General features: G+C 37.3%; 1 protein-coding gene across 3 annotated transcripts in view; it reads right to left on the reverse strand.

Moving 5' to 3' along the window:
* LEPR (leptin receptor) overlaps positions 1-18,719 on the reverse strand; it is a 69,707-nt gene that overhangs the window by 23,832 nt on the left and 27,156 nt on the right. For all 3 annotated transcript variants that reach the window (XM_039347863.1, XM_039347844.1, XM_039347855.1), the window contains exons 2-5: positions 11,486-11,544; positions 9,359-9,637; positions 8,719-8,842; positions 1,375-1,580 (exon numbers count right to left, since the gene is read on the reverse strand). In XM_039347863.1, coding sequence (XP_039203797.1) covers positions 1,375-1,580; positions 8,719-8,842; positions 9,359-9,637; positions 11,486-11,525 — 649 coding nt within the window. In that variant the 5' untranslated portion in view covers positions 11,526-11,544. The remainder of the gene's footprint in view (positions 1-1,374; positions 1,581-8,718; positions 8,843-9,358; positions 9,638-11,485; positions 11,545-18,719) is intronic.

Raw genomic sequence — 18,719 nt, forward strand, 5'->3', positions numbered from 1 at the left:
TATTTTTAAAAATATATGCAGACCTTGCATCATTTGAAGTGAAGTAACTGAATTATACCAAATGCTATTTTAATTCTGCTAACTAAAAGTTTTAAAATATCTGACCACTGAATAACAAAATTACAAAAACATTGTGCAATTCCTTGTAATTCCATCATGTTTCCAAAACATTAACATATTATAATTAATATAAAACACTTATTCTAAAAGATTTATATTAATTTACCGAACTAATATAATAAAGAAAAATTGTCTTATCAATTTTTTAATTATAATAAAATACAAAATAATTCAGACAGTGAGTAATTTAGAAGCAGCTACTTATTAAGCCAGAAAGTATCAAAAGATTAAATGCAACCATCATCTGATTATATAAAACTCTGATTTAATTATATAAAAGTAAAATTTAAAAAAACCTAAATTGTACTAATACAGCTACTAAAATGCAACCCTTCAGAGTGTTAGCATCCTCTCAATTTTTTTTTCTATTTTTACTGTTCATACTTGGAATAAAGCATTACAAAGTGAAATTGTATGTTTAAAAACATGAAGGTTTTTTTTCATAAGAACCCAGATCAACTTCCCCTTCTTTATTCCATCAAGATATGTTGAAAATTCCCATAATTGTTAGCAAGCAGTTCTGGGACCTGTAATTCCAGTGTAACTAAGAGTATCATAGAATAGAATAGATTTTTTTATTGGCCCAGGGTAATAGGACCCGAAAGGAATTTGTCTCCGGTGCATAAGCTCTCAATGTACATGCAAACAACAAAGTAATATAATCATAAGATACCAATAAGAGAAAGTGTAGAAAATATATTATTTTATTAGAAATGACTTGTATCTTTGACTTGTCAAACCTTCATATTCATTTGAGTGTTTTGTGCCACAGTGTGGATTATGAAAAATAATATATTGTTCCTTGAATATAATTTTATTTATAATATACTATTAATTTAAATAATTAAATAATAATTAAATAATATAATTTACTCATATTAGGTCTGAATAATCAAATGCCTAATTATAAATCACAATATTCAATGAATGCTAGGTTTATAACTAATAATATTAATTCAACATTTTAGGGAATTCATTCAGGACTAGTATCATTAAACAGAATGACTGTTGCTGGGATGCAAAAAAAAAAAAAGATTTTAACATAAACATTTAATTCTGTGTTGCTTTTCCCATTACTTCACAGTTCTGAGAGAATTTCCTCTTTAAAGTAAGTTTAACTTAACCATAGTGTACAACTAAACCTGTAAACCAAGTTTGTCTTCATTATTATGGAGTTTCAAGAATAATTCTGACTCAGTCTAACAGCGCTTGGCAAGTATGCTTGATGTTTTTTACTAATAAATCAAAACTTACCAACATCTATAGGTTTGATTAACATCAGTGGTGACTGCAGTAATATATTACCATTAGTGATCTTGAGCCACATAATGTAAATATGATTCAGTTTTACTGAAGATATCTGACATTCATATTTTTGGGCTTTTAGAGTATTACAGTGAGTGACTGTAGAATTTTCCTTTAGTGAATTTGTAGAAGAATTTTCCAGTGATGCATCAGTTCTGAAAAGAAAATAAAACTAGTCATTTTCTTGCTTTTTTTTTTACTAGATTACGCAGAAGACTTTATTAGAAATTCTGTAAATTGCTTGCAATATTTTTGTTATGTATGTAAGAAATGAAAAAACTGTGTTATAAATACCACAAAGCACTTTTACTTATGCAAAGCATGATAAATATGTGTAACCATTTTGTATAATTATAACAATCCATTCCAATTATATCATTAAAATACATTTCTACATCAGTATCTATAAGCACTATCAAGACATTCCCATGGCAGGTGGAAAAGTAAACATTTGAGTGATAATGTGTTTATACTATTGCAACTATCCCATTTTTATCCATTTTATCTTTTTTATTTAAAATAGAGGAAAATTTTCATAATGTGAAATCTTCACTGGCCCCAAACCGATCAGTCCATGGAACTCCCTGTCTTGTCCTATAAGTCAGTGATGGCAAACCTTTTAGAGACTGAGTGCCCAAGAACTGCCTCACCCCCCACCCTGCCCCCCACCCCATCCATCCACAGGGCCACCCACCACCTCCATGGCCCACCACAGATTGCCCAGGTGACCCAGCAGCGCCATGGCGGCCATGCCCTCTGTCCATGCCCCACAGCATCATCTGCGCACGACGGAGTGTGAAGGTGGAGTCTTGCCCCGCTGCCCGGCTGTCATGTCCTTGGCTATGCTGCTCCACGCAGGCCACGCCTGGGGGCAACTCTCCTGGGGGGGGCTGCTGGGGAGGGGGCTGCGGGGGGAGGCAGGGCTGGGGCAATGACACACGTGCTCACAGAGAGGGCTCTGAGTGCTCCTCTGGCACGCATGCTATAGGTTCGCCACCACTGCTATAAGTGATAAATATGCTTGCTTGCAGGCCAGCTACTCATTTCCAAATAAAGTCTTTTTAAGATTTGCAAAACAAGAAAGGAGATAGAGTGCCACTCCACAGGACTGGGGAAAACCCTAGTGGCTTCTTCTCCCCATTAAAACTCCCACCAACCATCTAAGGCAAGCTCTCTGTAATTATAAAACTTGACTGGGGGAGAGGAAACCTAACTCTGAATCTGCTTCAGTGTTTTACATCCAAATTTTTAAATATTCCCATTTAACAAAGAAAAAAGAATGTAGGGATGACCAAAAGTTGAATTGCTTTACAAGGAAAAACCATAAGACAGAAAGTAAGAAGACAGAAACCTCAATTATACAACACAGCAGGCATGGTTTGAGGATGACATAATGTGGTTGTTGTGTAAATGCGGAGTTTATGAAATAGTCCAATACTGCTATTGCCCACTTGTGCAGAAAGGCTCAAAAGAACCCAAGAATTAGCACCTCTGTTGACTGTGTGGCATTTATTTGGGCAAACGGAAATTCCTGCAAAATATTATTGTTTATTAAAGGACAATTTCATATGGTTAGATTTTCTGGGTGAATTCCCCCATTATGTAGCCAGTTTGAAAACTGAACATTTTATAGAATGTTAAAAAAAATCCTATAGGAAAGGAGAAAATATTTTTCTGCAAAAAAAGTTTCTGCTTGATGCTTTAAAATTATTGTTCATTTTATTGAAGAACCAAATCTTCAGTGAGTGAAACACTTTTTAAAGACTGTTTTGAAACTATAAAATCATGCTTCTGGAGCAGGTAGAATCACTTACATTACAATCTTGTTTTTTAAAATGTAAGTAAGTTAATAAATATCAAACATATTTATACTGTTTGGAAAATGAATTCTTGGAAAAGGATAAAAATGGAAGAAATAAATGGAAGGAGCTAAAAAACACAATTGCCTTTGTATAACATTTTGTTATAATATTAGATCCATTTACCTTGGAATGCTATTGAAATTTTTTTCAGAATGAAAAGGTATAATTTTCTTGATTTTATAATCTGAATTTTTCTTTTTTTAGTCTGTACAGACATAATACCAACAGAACTAATGTCAATAGCATATGCACAAGGCAAGGAAAAAAGCTTGCAAAGAGAAATATAAAATTGTATCTGTTGCCCTTTAAAAGGCTATGCCTCTTTTCAGTTGTTTCTTCATATCCATCGAAATATAAAATTAGCACTAAAATGTCAAAATTAATAACTCACACTCCTATGTTTTCATGGTATTAAAACTAACACTATAATTTATTAAGTAATTATATAATATGTTTTTTGCATTTCAAACTCTTTTGAATCAATGTGTATGACATCTATGTGTATGATTTTTTTATGTACATCTATTATTTTATCTTGTCTAGTTTTGCTTTGTTTTTGTATTTTCTTTCTTTTTGGGAGTTTGTATTTTAATGTTCTGAATAAAATAAAAAAATATTGACCAAAAAAAAAAAAAGAATTCAGACTCTTCTGAGTCTGTTATTTGGATTAAATTATGGAAAGTCTGAGGCTTTTTTTATTTGACAGTATACTATTTTGTTTTCCTTCCTCTAAAAAAATCAGTTCAAAATATCTTTTTTGGCTGACCTCTCTAAATAATTTTGTTTTTTATCTATTTTTCCCCCACAAACTAGGAAACTGCTCAGATGAAGCAAACATCTTTTTGAATATATATTAACTTGTGACAAGTTAATGGAAGATATTAGATGAAGGGTACAAAAAGACCAAATTAGCCTTTGGCAACAACGTCAGTGTGAACAGAAGCAGTAACTAACAAAACACCTCAGCCCTTGTGGCAGATTGTCAAAATAATAAACTAAGCATACAGATAAATTAAAGCAGTGAGTGAGTTTAGCAACAGGGCAAGACCAGGGTAGTTGATCATTTCCTTGCCTGCAACAGTGAATAATTCAACAAATAATTTTTAAGAATACTATGTGGGAAAATTGTCAGTTAGCACGAATGATCCCTATGTTTACTAACTTCTTTTAGTTTTTAGACAATAGTTCTATTCTTGATAAAAAAAAAAATGTTTGTAGCTCAGGATAGAATTGTGGGGTCCTTGGTGCTCTCTGAGTCTGGTTGTTTTCTTGCAGACATTTAATTGCTAAACTATGGTTGATATGATGATATTACCTAGTTTGGTAATGAAATGTCTGCAAGAAAACATTCAGGCCCAGAGAGCACTAAGAACCGCACTGTTCTACTCTTTTTAATCTAGGGGCAATCAAACTTTAGGTAGGGTTGCTCAAATGGTGCAGATCACAACAATCACCCATTTTCTTCTCATTTCCTTTCTCCCTTTCTGAAGGAGAGAAACAGCACCTTTCACAAAATGAGAGCTTCTTCTACCTCTGAATTTGGATTCAAAGTTTTAACACACCAAGCTGTATTTAATATATTAAGATCAATTCAAAAGCAAAAAAAAAATAAAAAATCTGCAATGCAATCTATGCTAAACGAGAGATTTTTTTTTCCACAGTAATGGTTTGATAGAAGTACATGGAGGAAGAGTAAGATAAATGACCCAGAATAATCTTCCTAAAGTTAAAAGCATCTGAAGGATTTGGGGCTTGCACAATAGATAATATCCTTTTGTGGATATTATCTAGTCCGTCCAAGCTTATAAATTCTGTAGTCTGTATTTTGCATTCTACTGCCAATATTCTGAGACAGCAAACACTGCATAAAAACATGTAACGCACATCAGTATTACTCCCTAACATTTCAAAGAAAGTAAATATTTCTTCTATGTCCCAACAAAGTGGCAAGCCATAATACAAATAGCCAGTGCTTTTTTTCTAAAAAAAAAAAAAAAGGTGCCGGAACTCACACATGTCATACAACCTGCCTTGCCTACCCTACAAGGTTCCAGCCAAAAAAGGTGCCAGAACTCCGTTCTGGGCGTTCTATGACAAAAAAAGCCCTGCAAATAGCACAATCAAAGCCCACATCTTCTCTTTCTGATTAGCAATGGAACACCTGGAACTGGCTTCCAGGCAACTTCAGAGCTAAACTATGGGTAAAGGATTTGTGTCATTCAAATGAAGCTACAGCCTGTATGATGTAAGGCCTTAATTTATAGTATAGCTAAGAAGTGCCAAATCTGGATTCATGGATGTTCCACATTCTCAGTATCAAATATCACTAATTTAACATTGGTAATTGAACTTTGTTTTTGCACTAAATTGTAACGAAGGTTTGTGATACTGCAAATTATTATTTCCACCCTTCAATAATTAGGGAAAAATTAGGCCATGAAGCCAATCCACACAACCAAAGAGAGTCTACAAGTATACCTCACATAAAACATTAGTTACATTAGAACATAAAAAAATACTGCAGGGAAGAAGCCAAAAACAATCTGGAGAAATAGAACACATTGTGTGCTAATGATGACTATGTTATTGCCAGTGTTGTTGAAATTGAATCTGGAAAATGAATATGTGAAATGGTGTATGATTCAGCGGGCAAGAACTTTGGTTATAATATAATGCTTGCGTAATGGGAAAATGTGGACAAATGGTTTAAAATTTACACTGAATTCGTTACAAAATAATGTATCTAACACCTGATAAATTGTCAAAGATGTATAAAGGTGTCTCAAATATATGTTAGAAATGTAATTTTAAAGATATTTTGTATCATCTTTGGAGGACCTATGCTAAAGAAAAGAAATATTGGGGACAGATCTATGTTATAGTACCGAAGATCTTTAAAATTAACATAAAAGCTAAAATTCTTTTTTTAGGATTATTGGATAAGGAATTGGAAAAAAGATCTGGAACTTTATTTTTGTTTATGTTGATTGCAGCAAGAATTCTTTATGCACAGTAATAAAAAGGTACATCAATCCCCACAATAGAAGAATAGCTGGAAAAAGTGTTGAGAGCTAGCAGAGAGAGCAAAATTGACTTTTTAATTAGAAAAAAGAATATATCCAGCTTTGTTTCTACCTGGAAACCACTTCTGGACTGTGTATTCGAGTCAAAAGAAAAATAAAAAAGAAATCTTGACCTTGGGTTTTGTTGATTAAGTTAGTTTGTTCTTACAGAAATAGCTAGTACTTGTTAATTGGTAAAGTAAAAGTAAAAAGAGTCTGCAAATCTATTTTATATTTTATTGTGCTGAAAGAATTTGGAAATCAAAGTTTTCTTTTTTTTCTTTCCCCTTTTACTCTACACTTCTCTTTCCCGTCATTTTCCTTTCCCATTTCTAAACTATCTTTATTTTCATTTGTATTTTATGATAATTCTAATGAGTTTTTAAGAGAAATAGAACACATGAATACTCAGTGACAATGATATTTTATTTTGTCTTTTCAAGTATCTTCACAATTACTATACCAATTCACAATAGAGGTCATAACAATTAAGAATGCATTGCTGGTCAATGCAAGGAGAAAGTGTAATCGGTCATATTGGGAACTCTAAAAATCGAGTTATAAATTCATATTTTGGGGGCACACTTCTGGTAAACAAAGTGTTGGGGGGGAAATACTCTGATTTAAGTTTGTGCTCTATTAGTTGCAAGTGTTCATTGTTCCACTGGCTACTATTTTTCTCTAAATTCTCTAAGAGAATTCAGATGTGATTCTTAGTATCTCACTTCAAAAAAAATAACTAAACAATTATTTCTTTTAGAAATCTGAAAAAGGCAACATTTTTGGAAAAAAATAAATATGATTGTAAAATTTGAGAAAAAATGATGATGATGATGATAGATAGATAGATAGATAGATAGATAGATAGATAGATAGATAGATAGATAGATAGATAGATAGATAGATAGGTAGATGACTGTGGGAATCCTTATAATTGGTTCCTGAATATTTATGCTTGTTTCTTTTATCTTACCGAGGGCATATAAGGTAAATTAAGGCCAACTAGTTAGCCATATATTCTCAGGTTCCCTTGGAGAATCTGTTTGAAGAAGCACAAGGAAGGGAAGCTCATTCTATTTAAATGAGAGAACTTTCTTCTCATTCTGAACAAGACAGCTATAAAATATTGCATTCTCCAGTATTGTGAATTTTCAATTTTTGATATTTTAACAACCATCTCTACATTCCAGAATAAGTCTTCTGAGTTCAGCATGCCTGGACTCTTGGTCATGATTAAAACCAATCAGGGCTTATTTTGGAAGATAAACATTGTAAAAATGCACAAAGATACATTCATGTGCCTTTTCCTCCTGTGGAGTTTAAAGCAGAAAGCTTTCTGATGTAGTGTTTCTAATGAAAACACACATATTCCCATTGGGGGAACATAATATTCAGGCCAGACCACATAAAATAAGTATTTCTGTATTCCATTCAGTAAAACTAAGAACTATGTAAACAAAATATTTTGTTATTCAGAAGACTTTGGAACACAAAATAACATTTTTAGATATTTCAAAGGAGCTGCATGATAATGCAACTACAATTTTAACAGAAGTATCTGATGACAATATAAAGCAGTCTTCAATATTGATTGTTATTCCTATTGGCTGTTCCTGTTTTAAGGCCTAAAAAAAAATATTGCTGAATAAGTGTCTTCATAGACAATATCTTTCACCTGCCAAAAAGAACAGAGTAGAGAGGAAGGAATGTTAACAGTTTACTTTTTATGTTTGGAATATAGGTCTGGTTCCAGAGTTCTTAATGCTGTGATACTATGATCTCATAACACAATATATGTGTAATATATCATCTCCAAATAAAATGAATCATTCTATTGGGATTAGGGTTGGACTATAAACTTTTCATAATTACATTTTAATCTATTAAGTAAAACTATATAGTGTTAGAATTTTATAAAATAGAACTGTTCCATGGACGATATCCCTGAAATGCAATAACATTTAAAACCATATTTTAACAGGAAGAATAGGCTTGCTTATTGAACTATTACTGAAATCTTTAAATTTATTTTGAAGACAGCAAGTCTCATTCACTCTGAAAAGGAAAAGAGTGTTTCCTTGCATTAAATCAACTTTTTAAAAACTGTTCTTAAAATGTAGATCACGGGTAAGAAGCTATATTTTGCTTTTAGTACTCTGTGTTCCGTGTCAGCCCTTTTTTCCCATTTTGTTAAAGGAAGACATATTTCCCCACCCCCATCACCTAATATGAAGTAAATCTGATAGAAAGTCTTAAAGCAAAATATAAAACTGGAGCTACTCTTATCGGAAGTCAAAATATTAGAATGGAATAAGATCCTGTAATTCGTAAACCCCACAAATTTTACCTTGGATTTTGATTATACTTACAATGCATGCAATAGATTAACTGTAAAGTCTTCATTCAAATATGGCGACTTAGTAGATAATTTCACAATGCAAAACAATTCTTCTGTGGTTTCATTAGTCCAAAACTGCAGATTGCAAATTAAATCTAAATAGAAAGTTAAGCATTTTTTTTAAAAAAATAAAAACATCCTTGTAACCCTGAACTCTTGAAAATAATTTATCATGCTCTCATTGGTAGCCCTATAAATGTAAAAATTAAATTATATCAAATCATTTTTGCAAATACAAAAATGATTTCATGACACATATTTTATTATTCCCCCTCCTTCTACCCCATCTCATGGACACTCACGTAGAGATCAACTACTATTATGCATATTTATTTATTCCTTCAAAAAGGCAAGACTGGGCTATCCCATTTCTCAACCGACACTGACTTTAACTCTATTCAAACAGTAGCCAAAATTCTGTTGCTGAAAAGATCTTATTTTAAAAAAAGCCATTGTAATTTGTATTAGTTTGGTCACTGTTTTATTCATGATCTATTTTACTACATACAATTTGATTTATCTATATTCTGTGCTCATATTTTCATTGTACAGCAGCTATAACAATTTAAAATAATCTCAGTAATAATTTAAAGCACATTTTCCAAGCACACCTATCTGCTGAAGTGTTGAATCAACAATTCTTGAAGAAATAAATGCTTTGGCTTCCATTTCTGCAGTGTATGCAAAACAATTCATATATGTATCACTCCAGTGGCAACATAAGAAATTATCTTCAGCCACCAATACAGTGGCATTGGCTCCAATTGTACCATGCACATCCTGCCAAGTGGGACCATCCTCTGCAATTCTAGCTGGTATACAGGGCATTTCAAAGCTCTGTGGAGGAATCTGATACACCATGCAATGAGAAATGACCACTTGAAAGAAATCTAAAGAGGGAAAAAAAAAAGAATAGTTTGAATATTTTAAATAAGGAAGACCTGAATCAGTATTGTTAGTAAGGGAAAGCTTAGATGTACTCACGAGTTTATATATCATTAATTGATATACATTATATATTACATGAATCAATGGACTTTGATTGCAACAATTTAATTTTTAATATCAACAATGTCTTAAAAGACAAAAGTATATACAAATAGCCAAATAGCATTTATTGTCACACAGTGTCTTATCTGTTGCAATTCTTAAACTACCTTTGGTGGCTTAAATAAACTGAAATGTGTGGACCAAATCTATAACCATTTTTAGTAATATGAACTGGTATAATCCTAACAACTATTCAGAATGGCTTAATGTGTCATGCTAACATTCTTTTAGTATCATACAGGATGCAGATCCTGCCTGCCGTAAATAGAGTTTACAGGGAATCCCTGGGTTAAGAATCTGTCCTTAACTCAACATTATGTATATGAATTGATTGCCTATTACTAAAAATGGTAGATGGTGTTTTTCCTTTCATGAATCACTGAAAACAGGCTGTACATTTAAAATTTGCAGCTTCAGTGGTTCATCAGCTGGAGGAAGAAATTTTCTATTTGTAAGTCTGAGTTATCCGTAAGTTGGACACTCTTAACTTGGGGACTGCCTGCATTCTGTTATAGCATGCTTCAGTGTAAAATTTTTATATATTTATTTGGTACCTTCAAGTCACTGTTGACTCCTGGTGACTGCATGGGCTAGTCCCTGCAGTTTTCTTGGTAAAGTTTTTTTTCTTTTTTTGAAATGGTTTGCCATTACCTCCTTTGTAGACCTGAGATAGAATTACTGGCCCAAGGTTACTCTGCTGGTTTGTGCCTAAGGTGGAATTAGAATTGATAGTCTCCTGGTTTTAGCCTGGGATCTTAACCATTACATTAAACTGACTCTCAGTGTAAAATTACTCCTACTCTTAAAACTGTTTTGGAGAATTGAGGAACTTGGAGTAGAAAAAAATAGCAAAATTATGTCTTTACCATTGTATTGTGTACTGGAAAAAGTCCAGCTGGTAAATAAGAAGCTGGATCTAACCCACAGTATACATTTATATAGAAAATTAACTATAACAAGAAATCATATATGATATTATACTGTAATTAAGGGGTGTAATTCCACTCCTTAATTACAGTATTATATATATGATTTCTTGTTATAGCTAACAGACTAACAGTTAAAACAAATCAATCATACTTATTGCCACAGCATTTATTCCTATTCCACTGCAGAAACTGTGTTATCAGAAGATGTGATTAGAATAATATCTTAATAACTTTATTGTCACTTTGAATGTACACTGATTGGCACACATTAAAATGAAATTTTGTTGCATATAGCTCTCAAAGGTCACCACCCCCAATATACACTACATAAATATGACAAAAATAAATAAATAAATAAATAAATAAATAAATACAGAATTGTGCACATACCCACATATATTATATGACACAGAGAAACAACACAGTCTAGTTCGTATTACGTTATACATGTGCATGGTGAGAAAAATGAACCTTGCAATTGACACATCTGTAGTGGAATTCCGCTACAGATGTGTCAGTCACATCTTCTGATGACACAGTTTCTGCAGTAAAATAGGAATAAATACTGTGGCAATAAATATGATTGATTTGTTTTAACTGTTAGTGCAATTATAAACTCATAATATATGTTTGAACATAATCACTAGTTTTAACATTTGCACTGATTCTGGCATCAAAAATTAGCATCACTAACATCATTCCATTTAAAAAGGAATCCATCCTACAAATGAGAAGCAAAGACAAGATATTTCAACTTACTTAACTGTAGAAATCCAGTCAAAATGTTGATCCAGTTCATCTTGTTCTGGTCAATAGATCTTGGAGGAAAATAGGGAGAAAGATCATTTACATTTATAAAATCTGAAGGAGGTTTCAAAAAATTGCCATTTTTCCATAGAATTGCAGAGTGAGTGGGATTCTTATCAAACAAAAGCAATAATGAGGTAAGTAACTGTCTTGGAGGTGTTGTGTCCTGAGCCTGCAAGAGCTGAAAGCAGGCTCAGAATTGTTGCAAATGGTCCTGGGCATTCCAAAAGCTGCCCGGGATCAGACAGAGTGGCGCCAGCCTTGTGTGCATGCACAAGGCGCAAAAATGGTCAATTCCTATTGGTTCACACTGCCCGGGTTTCAGGCACTATAAAAGGCCTGTGTGCCTTTTGCTGCTAGCTTGGTTGTAGGAGAGAGAAATAAAAAGCTTGTTGTTTTCACCATGTGTCTTTGTCAATTGCCAACAAGCTGAAAACACAACACTGGCGATGAAGGTGGGATCAGATTTGGGCAAGGAATTATGGGCCTGGACATCTCTGGTCACAGCTGTGGTCTGCAAGGTCTCTGGGCCGTTGTCATACAAAGTTGCCTTGGATGATGGCCGCGTTCTTAGCAGACACATAGACCAACGCAGCCACATTTCCGCTCCTGGCTCTGCTCTGGGGGGGGGGGGGAGGAAGACTATAATATGTATTCTGGGTCACAGGTTCCCAGGTCTAACAGGGCCTCACAAGCTGCTGAGGCTGTTTGGGGGTCATCCCAAGGCTCGGCAAGTGCTCCAAGCAAGAATTCCCAGGATAGGGGGTCATCCCACACATCTGTTATTGCTCCAGACAGGGAGTCACACCGGGGGTATCCACATTATTCAAACATGTCAGATAGTGCTCCAGACATGGAGACAGACCGGGGGTATTCACATAAATCACACACAGCCCTAGAAAGGGAATTCCAACAGGGGCACTCTCATAATTCAGCAATTGCTCCTAAAAGGAAGTCAGTAGCAAGGGGGTTTGCCATGGAGCCGGCTCCTGACTCTGGCACCTTTGGCACGTGCTCGGGGGCTATGGAGTACTGGGGCACTTCCGCCACTCAGGCCTCTCCAACTGCTGGCCTTGGGCTTGAGGGACAGTGTTCCCAAGAGGAGACCATTGTGGACTCGGGGACTTCCACCCCTCCAAGGTATGCTGGCTTGGACTCAGAGGGTCCAGCCAGTCGGCAGCTGGGTGGGTCACCTGGGCATTTGGGGCATCAAAGCCCTCACCTGCCTAGACTGGTAGGCGAGCAGGTAGGCCAGGCACCCTCACCGGCACTTAGAAGGTCGCAGCGGGCAAAATGCCCGCCTAAACATCTAGAAGAGTATGTGAGATTTCTGTCAATACATAAGGAATCTTGCTATGAGGTCACTGAATGAGGGGGGTAACACTCAGAGAGAGTTTCATATACTATTTTGATTTTGGATATATTTTATCTGAGTTAAATAATTATTTTGAAAGGTGTCTGCCTGCATGCAGACCCGAGCATTTTCACCCTCCTTGCATTTGAATAATGTATCTATGTTCCCCTCTCCCGGCATTGCACAATGCACCTTTGCGTAAGCTAGGTGTGTTTCATCTAGGGGGGAGGGGTGTTGTGTCCTGAGCCTGCAAGAGCTGAAAGCAGGCTCAGAATTGTTGCAAATGGTCTCGGGTATTCCAAAAGCTGCCTGGGACCAGATAGAGTGGCGCCAGCCTTGTGCGCATGCACAAGGCGCGAAAATGGTCAATTCTTATTGGTTCACACTGTCCGGGTTTCAGGCACTATAAAAGGCCTGCGTGCCTTTTGCTGCTAGCTTGGTTGTAGGAGAGAGAAATAAAGAGCTTGTTGTTTTCACCATGTGTCTTCGTCAATTGCCAATGAGCCGAAAACACAACAGGAGGGATGAGGTGGTCTCCCATGGAGAATGAGACACGCACACAGGTATCTCAGGATGGGAGCCCAGAGCTGACTCCAGCACCCTATTTTATTGTTACTAAGGTTTTTACATCACACAGCGTAAGCAAAAGACGTATATAGGGGTGGTTACAATATATCAAATAACAGACACTTTCCAGATGCAAGGCTACAGCAGGTGTTCTTATCAGAGTCTGTCCAAATGGTTGATGAATGCATCCTGTGTCTAGAGCGGTCCGTTTGTTATCTCTGGGGCCCTTGTGGGAGATGTCCATGGGCATTTGTGCAATTAATCCCACATCTCCTCCTTTTCTGTTTTTTCTTTAATGTTACTCACTTCCAGTTCCAGAAGGGATCTTGATTCACTGATTAAGGCGTCCTTCCTAGTGGAGGGCGTAACATTTTTGCACATTTGCAGGAGGGAGGGAATACATTGAATGCAACAACATAGCAATACAAATAATATCAAAATGGTTACTATAATAGAAATCAAAGATCGTAGCCAGGATCCATCCGGTAGCCAGGACCAAAGGGCACCCCAGATATCCACGGTGCCTGATCCATTACTGCGTAAGGGATTATTTTGGAGCAAAGATTCCATTTTCCTGGCTGTAGCAGAAATATTAGGTTGAAAATCATATATATACATACAACAATGAGAATGAATTAAAGCACATACACCGCCTTTTGCTGCTAAAATAATATCTAAAGCATACCGATTTTGCAAAACTACTTCCCTTATTTCCCCCATTTCTTGATTAATCATTTTAATGCTGTTGATTGTTTCATTAAACATATGAACAGTCCAATTATTAAGCAAATGAAGGTCTCTATAGTTCATGGCAACTCCTAGATTGGGTAGAATCTCTCTGCTGATTTGAATCTCTAAACTACCACCCAATGTTAGGGGTGGATCCGAGGAACCAGTATCACTTTTGTTCCGCAGGCGTCCATCAGGGAGATGAGGCAAGGCATATACAGCAGGAGTCAAAAGGCCCAGTGTACAGGTGCCTTTCCAATCCTTAGGCACCTGGTGATAGGCTCTATGGCCACATAGTAGCCACATATCGGGTAACTCTTAATAACCCTGGTGAGACTCATTAACAAATGTTATTATGGATTCCATGTCAAGGCAAGCCATGTAGGTACTGATGTTTGTCCATTGATTGCTTCGATAAGTGTCATTTATCTTAGTAAGGTTGCTTTTGATGGATTTGCATTTCTTTGCTGAATTCCATATAATAACTTGTCGACAATTACTATAAGTTCCCAAATAAGTAGCAGTACGGAATAGTCCTGTGCTATAAAAATAAAATCTGGCAGGTTCCATTATATGAGCGCCCACAGCATATGTCATATTCGATGTCTCTGTAGTTATGCTCCACAGCTGCTTCCATCCTGTTTCATTGAACGGAATGGCATGGAAAATAAGGCCACCACGACTGTCACCAGGAATTTGCATGCAAATCCAACAGTTCGTGACGTTAAGTGTAAGAGCAGTGCGCCTGGCATCCCGTACAAAAGCATTAAAAGCCCACAGTCCCTGATCCTCATATGCCTGGCTGAGGTGGTGTACGTTGAGCCATATAAGGACGAACACAACGAGCTGGAGTCCAAATGATCTCGCCATGGTCGTCTATTGCAGCATAGCCTCGACCCCAGGTAATGAGGGAGGCAGGCCCTTTCCAGGTGGGATCAGGCAAACGTCGATAGTATACCTGGGGGCGTGAAGAATCTGTGGGAGAAGCAGAAAAATGCCTGCTTGCGGCAGTTGAGCCAGGGGTGCCAGAAACATTCAAAAAGTTTAAGGTAAAAAGTACAAGATTAAGAGTGTTTTGTATCCCAGGCAAGCCGGGGGTATTTTCCCCTTTCTTTTTTACATGCATGTCTAGAGCCCTTTTTACGGTCTGATTGGCTCGTTCCACGATCGCTTGACCAGTGGAGTTATATGGAATGCCAAATTTATGAACAATAGACCAGCGAGAGCAAAACTGCGCAAAGGAGATGCTGGTATAAGCAGGAGAGTTATCAGTCTTAATTTCTTTTGGATTGCCCAGGGTAGAAAAAGTACGAATACAATGATTAATAACATGTTTAGCAGACTCACCCCTTTGAGGGGTGGCCATAATAAAACCTGAATAGGTGTCAATGGAAACATGCAAATATTTCCAAGGGGCAAATGGCAAATATTGCGTAACATCCATTTGCCAAAGTTGACAGCTCTGTGTCCCTCTTGGGTTGACCCCTTGAGGAACAGAGTGTGCTTGGAGGCTGCAGGTGGGACATTGTTGTATGATAGCCGCAGCCTCCGTAGCTGTTAAAGAAAATTGTTTCATTAAAGCCTTCTTATTTTGATGAAAATATGAATGGCTGTCCCATGGAGTTATGGGAGATAAAACAAGGACAGAAACATCCTGGTGAGTGGAGGCGGCCGAAGCGGCAGCATCCACCTTGGCATTGCCTTCGGAGATAATACCAGGGAAAGGTTGGTGACTTCTAATATGAGCAGGAAAAAAACAAGTAGAGCGGGAATGAAGAAGGGATTGAAGTGTGAGAAATAGACTGAGGAGAGAGTCATCCAGTGAGGGTGACACATATGAATCAGATAAAGAGGTGAGAACTTTATATACATAAAGACTATCTAAAATAAGATTAAAAGGTTCAGAAGAAAAAGTTTGTAAAGCCAATATTGGAGCAGCAAGTTCAGCACGCTGAGCAGAAGTTTGAGGAGGAGTAATTTTTGTGTGCCATTGTTCACCCTCCTTCCATACATATGAACCATAAGTCTTGCTGCCATCAACATACAGGGTGACAGCGTTAGGAATGGAAGAGGAGGAAATGGGAGAATGCAGAGAAATTGAAACATTATTAAGGAGTTGGAAGCGAGGGTTAGAGGGAATATGACAGGAAACAGTCCTGCCCAGTCAGCAAGAGAAAGTTGCAATACATCTGAAGAGGCAAATAAAGGTTCCCATATAGTAAGAGACATGGGGACATATAAAAAAACAATATCAAATCCAATTAAACATTTTGCTCGAAAACGGCCCTTTGTAATTAAAAGAGCAAACATATATGGCAGTGGATTGATAGATTTGCGAGGGGTATTGGGGAGGTGAATCCATTCAACAATGGAGACGCTCCCCTTTTGATGTTGGAGAAGGGCAGCTGTAGGAATAAAAGGAGTATTAAATATGGCCAAAGACAAAGGCTCATTGGGAATGGCCCGGTCCACCCATCGGGTGGAGAGGGCACTATTGATTAAGGCAAAAACATGTTTTTGAGTAGGGTTAAGAACAACAACAGAGGAGGGGGAAGTGTGGCCTCGCAAAGCCCAAAATAAGGGTTCCAATTGGGCAGTGGTGAGTGCAAGAAATGGACGCACAAAATTTATGGTGCCCAAGATTTGTTGTAAAGCAACTAAAGTGAGAGGAGAAGGAAGGTGGATGGCAGGGAGTACTGGAACAGAATGAGAGGCTAGGACTTTGTGTCCCAGATATAAAAAGGGAGATTGGGTCTGAACTTTTTCTGGGGCAACAATAAAGCCATAAGAAGCTAAAAGCTGAATGAGTTGGGGTAGGACAGTTTGTACTGTGCCAGGAGGACCCGGGGCAGCTAGGAGAATGTCATCCATATAGTGATAAAGCAAAAAGTTAGGATAGGATTTGCGAAAAGGCATCAAGGCAGCGTCCACAAAAGCTTGACATATGGTGGGGCTGTTAAGCATGCCTTGGGGAAGAACAGTCCATTGATAGCGAGGAGTAGGTCGGGACATGTTAGTTTGAGGCAAAGAAAAGGAAAAAAGTTGTTTGTCATCAGGGTGTAAAAGAATGGTAAAAAACCAGTCTTTTAAATCAATAATTGCCAAATCATAGTCTTTGGGGATCATATTTGGGTTGGGCATTCCGCACTGTAGCGGACCCATGGGTTTAATTATTTTGTTAATGAGGCGTAAATCATGAATAATTCTCCAGTTGCCTGATTTCTTCTTGGCTACAAATACTGGGGTGTTATAAGGACTGGTAGTTGGTTCCAAATGGCCAGATTGTATTTGCTGATATACCAGTTTCTGCAATGCTTCCTGTTTTTCTAAAGTGAGTGGCCATTGGTCCACCCACACGGGGGTGTCAGAAAGGAGCGTAAGCTTCATGGGTGAAGGAGGCATTGTTAGTCTTCCAGAGTTAACTTCGCATTAAATTGAGAGAGTAAGTCTCTGCCCCATAAATTTGTGTGAAGAGGGAGGACAACAGGTTTAAATTTAGCAGAAATGCTTTTTGTGATTCGTTGTGCAGTAAGCCAATTTTTACTGGAGCTTGCCTGTTGGAGACCTCCCACTCCCCTGACTGCCGGCGAGGATTCAAGAGGCCAGTTAGAGGGCCATTCAGCTGTTCTTATGACTGAGACATCCGCACCAGAGTCTACAAGACCAGAAAAAAGAATGCCATTGATTAAAAAAGGCATCACCAGTTTTTGGGGAGTAATTTGCTTTGTTAGTGCCAATAAATCAAAGGAAGAATTCCCAGAGTGAGGTGCATATGCAGCCTCTGGAATGGGTGGTGCTGGACGTAGTAATAAGACCAAGCGTGCCACCGTATCCCCCCGGTTCATTGTGACAGGGAGATTGGTATAAAATTGGACTTTTAGGGTGTCTTTATATGTGGGATCTATCAAACCTGGAAGCACAAACACTCCTTGTTCCCGAGCAACAGGTGTGGGAAGGATTATTGCCTCCATTTCCGGAGGCAAGGGTCCAGAGTAAAGGGTTTCAGCAACCGTGAGTAGGTTAGGAAAAGTAACAAAAAGATCAGAAGCCAATTTTAAATCAATGCCAGAAAAACATTGCGAAGCTGGAGTAAGATCTGAAAAGGATGCAGCCTTTGGAGAGGGGTTAGCTACAGACCCCTTTGTTAGTTTCCCCGATTAGACTGAGAGGAACGGCACTGATTGGCCCAATGAAAACCCTTTTTACATTTTGGGCACACAGTTTTGGGCTTGGCTCCGGGGATGGCAGCGGGTCGAGCTGCGCCGCCTCCTGGAGCTCTGCATTGTTTTTTAAAATGACCAGATTTCCCACAATTAAAGCAAGTGCCTTGGGGTTGATTCCCCTTTTGGATTGCAGCTGCAAGAGTGTCCATTTGAAAAGCATTGGTTCCCACAATGCGACAGGCTTTAAGAAAGTCTGCCAGAGTGGCCGTGGGACTGGAAACAATTGGTTTAAGAATGGACTGGCAGTCTGCATTTGCATGTTCATAAGCCAATTTTATGAGGATTTCATTTGCTGCATCTCTGTTTGAAATTT

This window comes from Crotalus tigris, unplaced genomic scaffold (genome assembly GCF_016545835.1).
Source record: "Crotalus tigris isolate CLP2741 ecotype Arizona unplaced genomic scaffold, ASM1654583v1 scf7180000017560.2302168, whole genome shotgun sequence".
Lineage (NCBI taxonomy): Eukaryota > Metazoa > Chordata > Lepidosauria > Squamata > Viperidae > Crotalus > Crotalus tigris.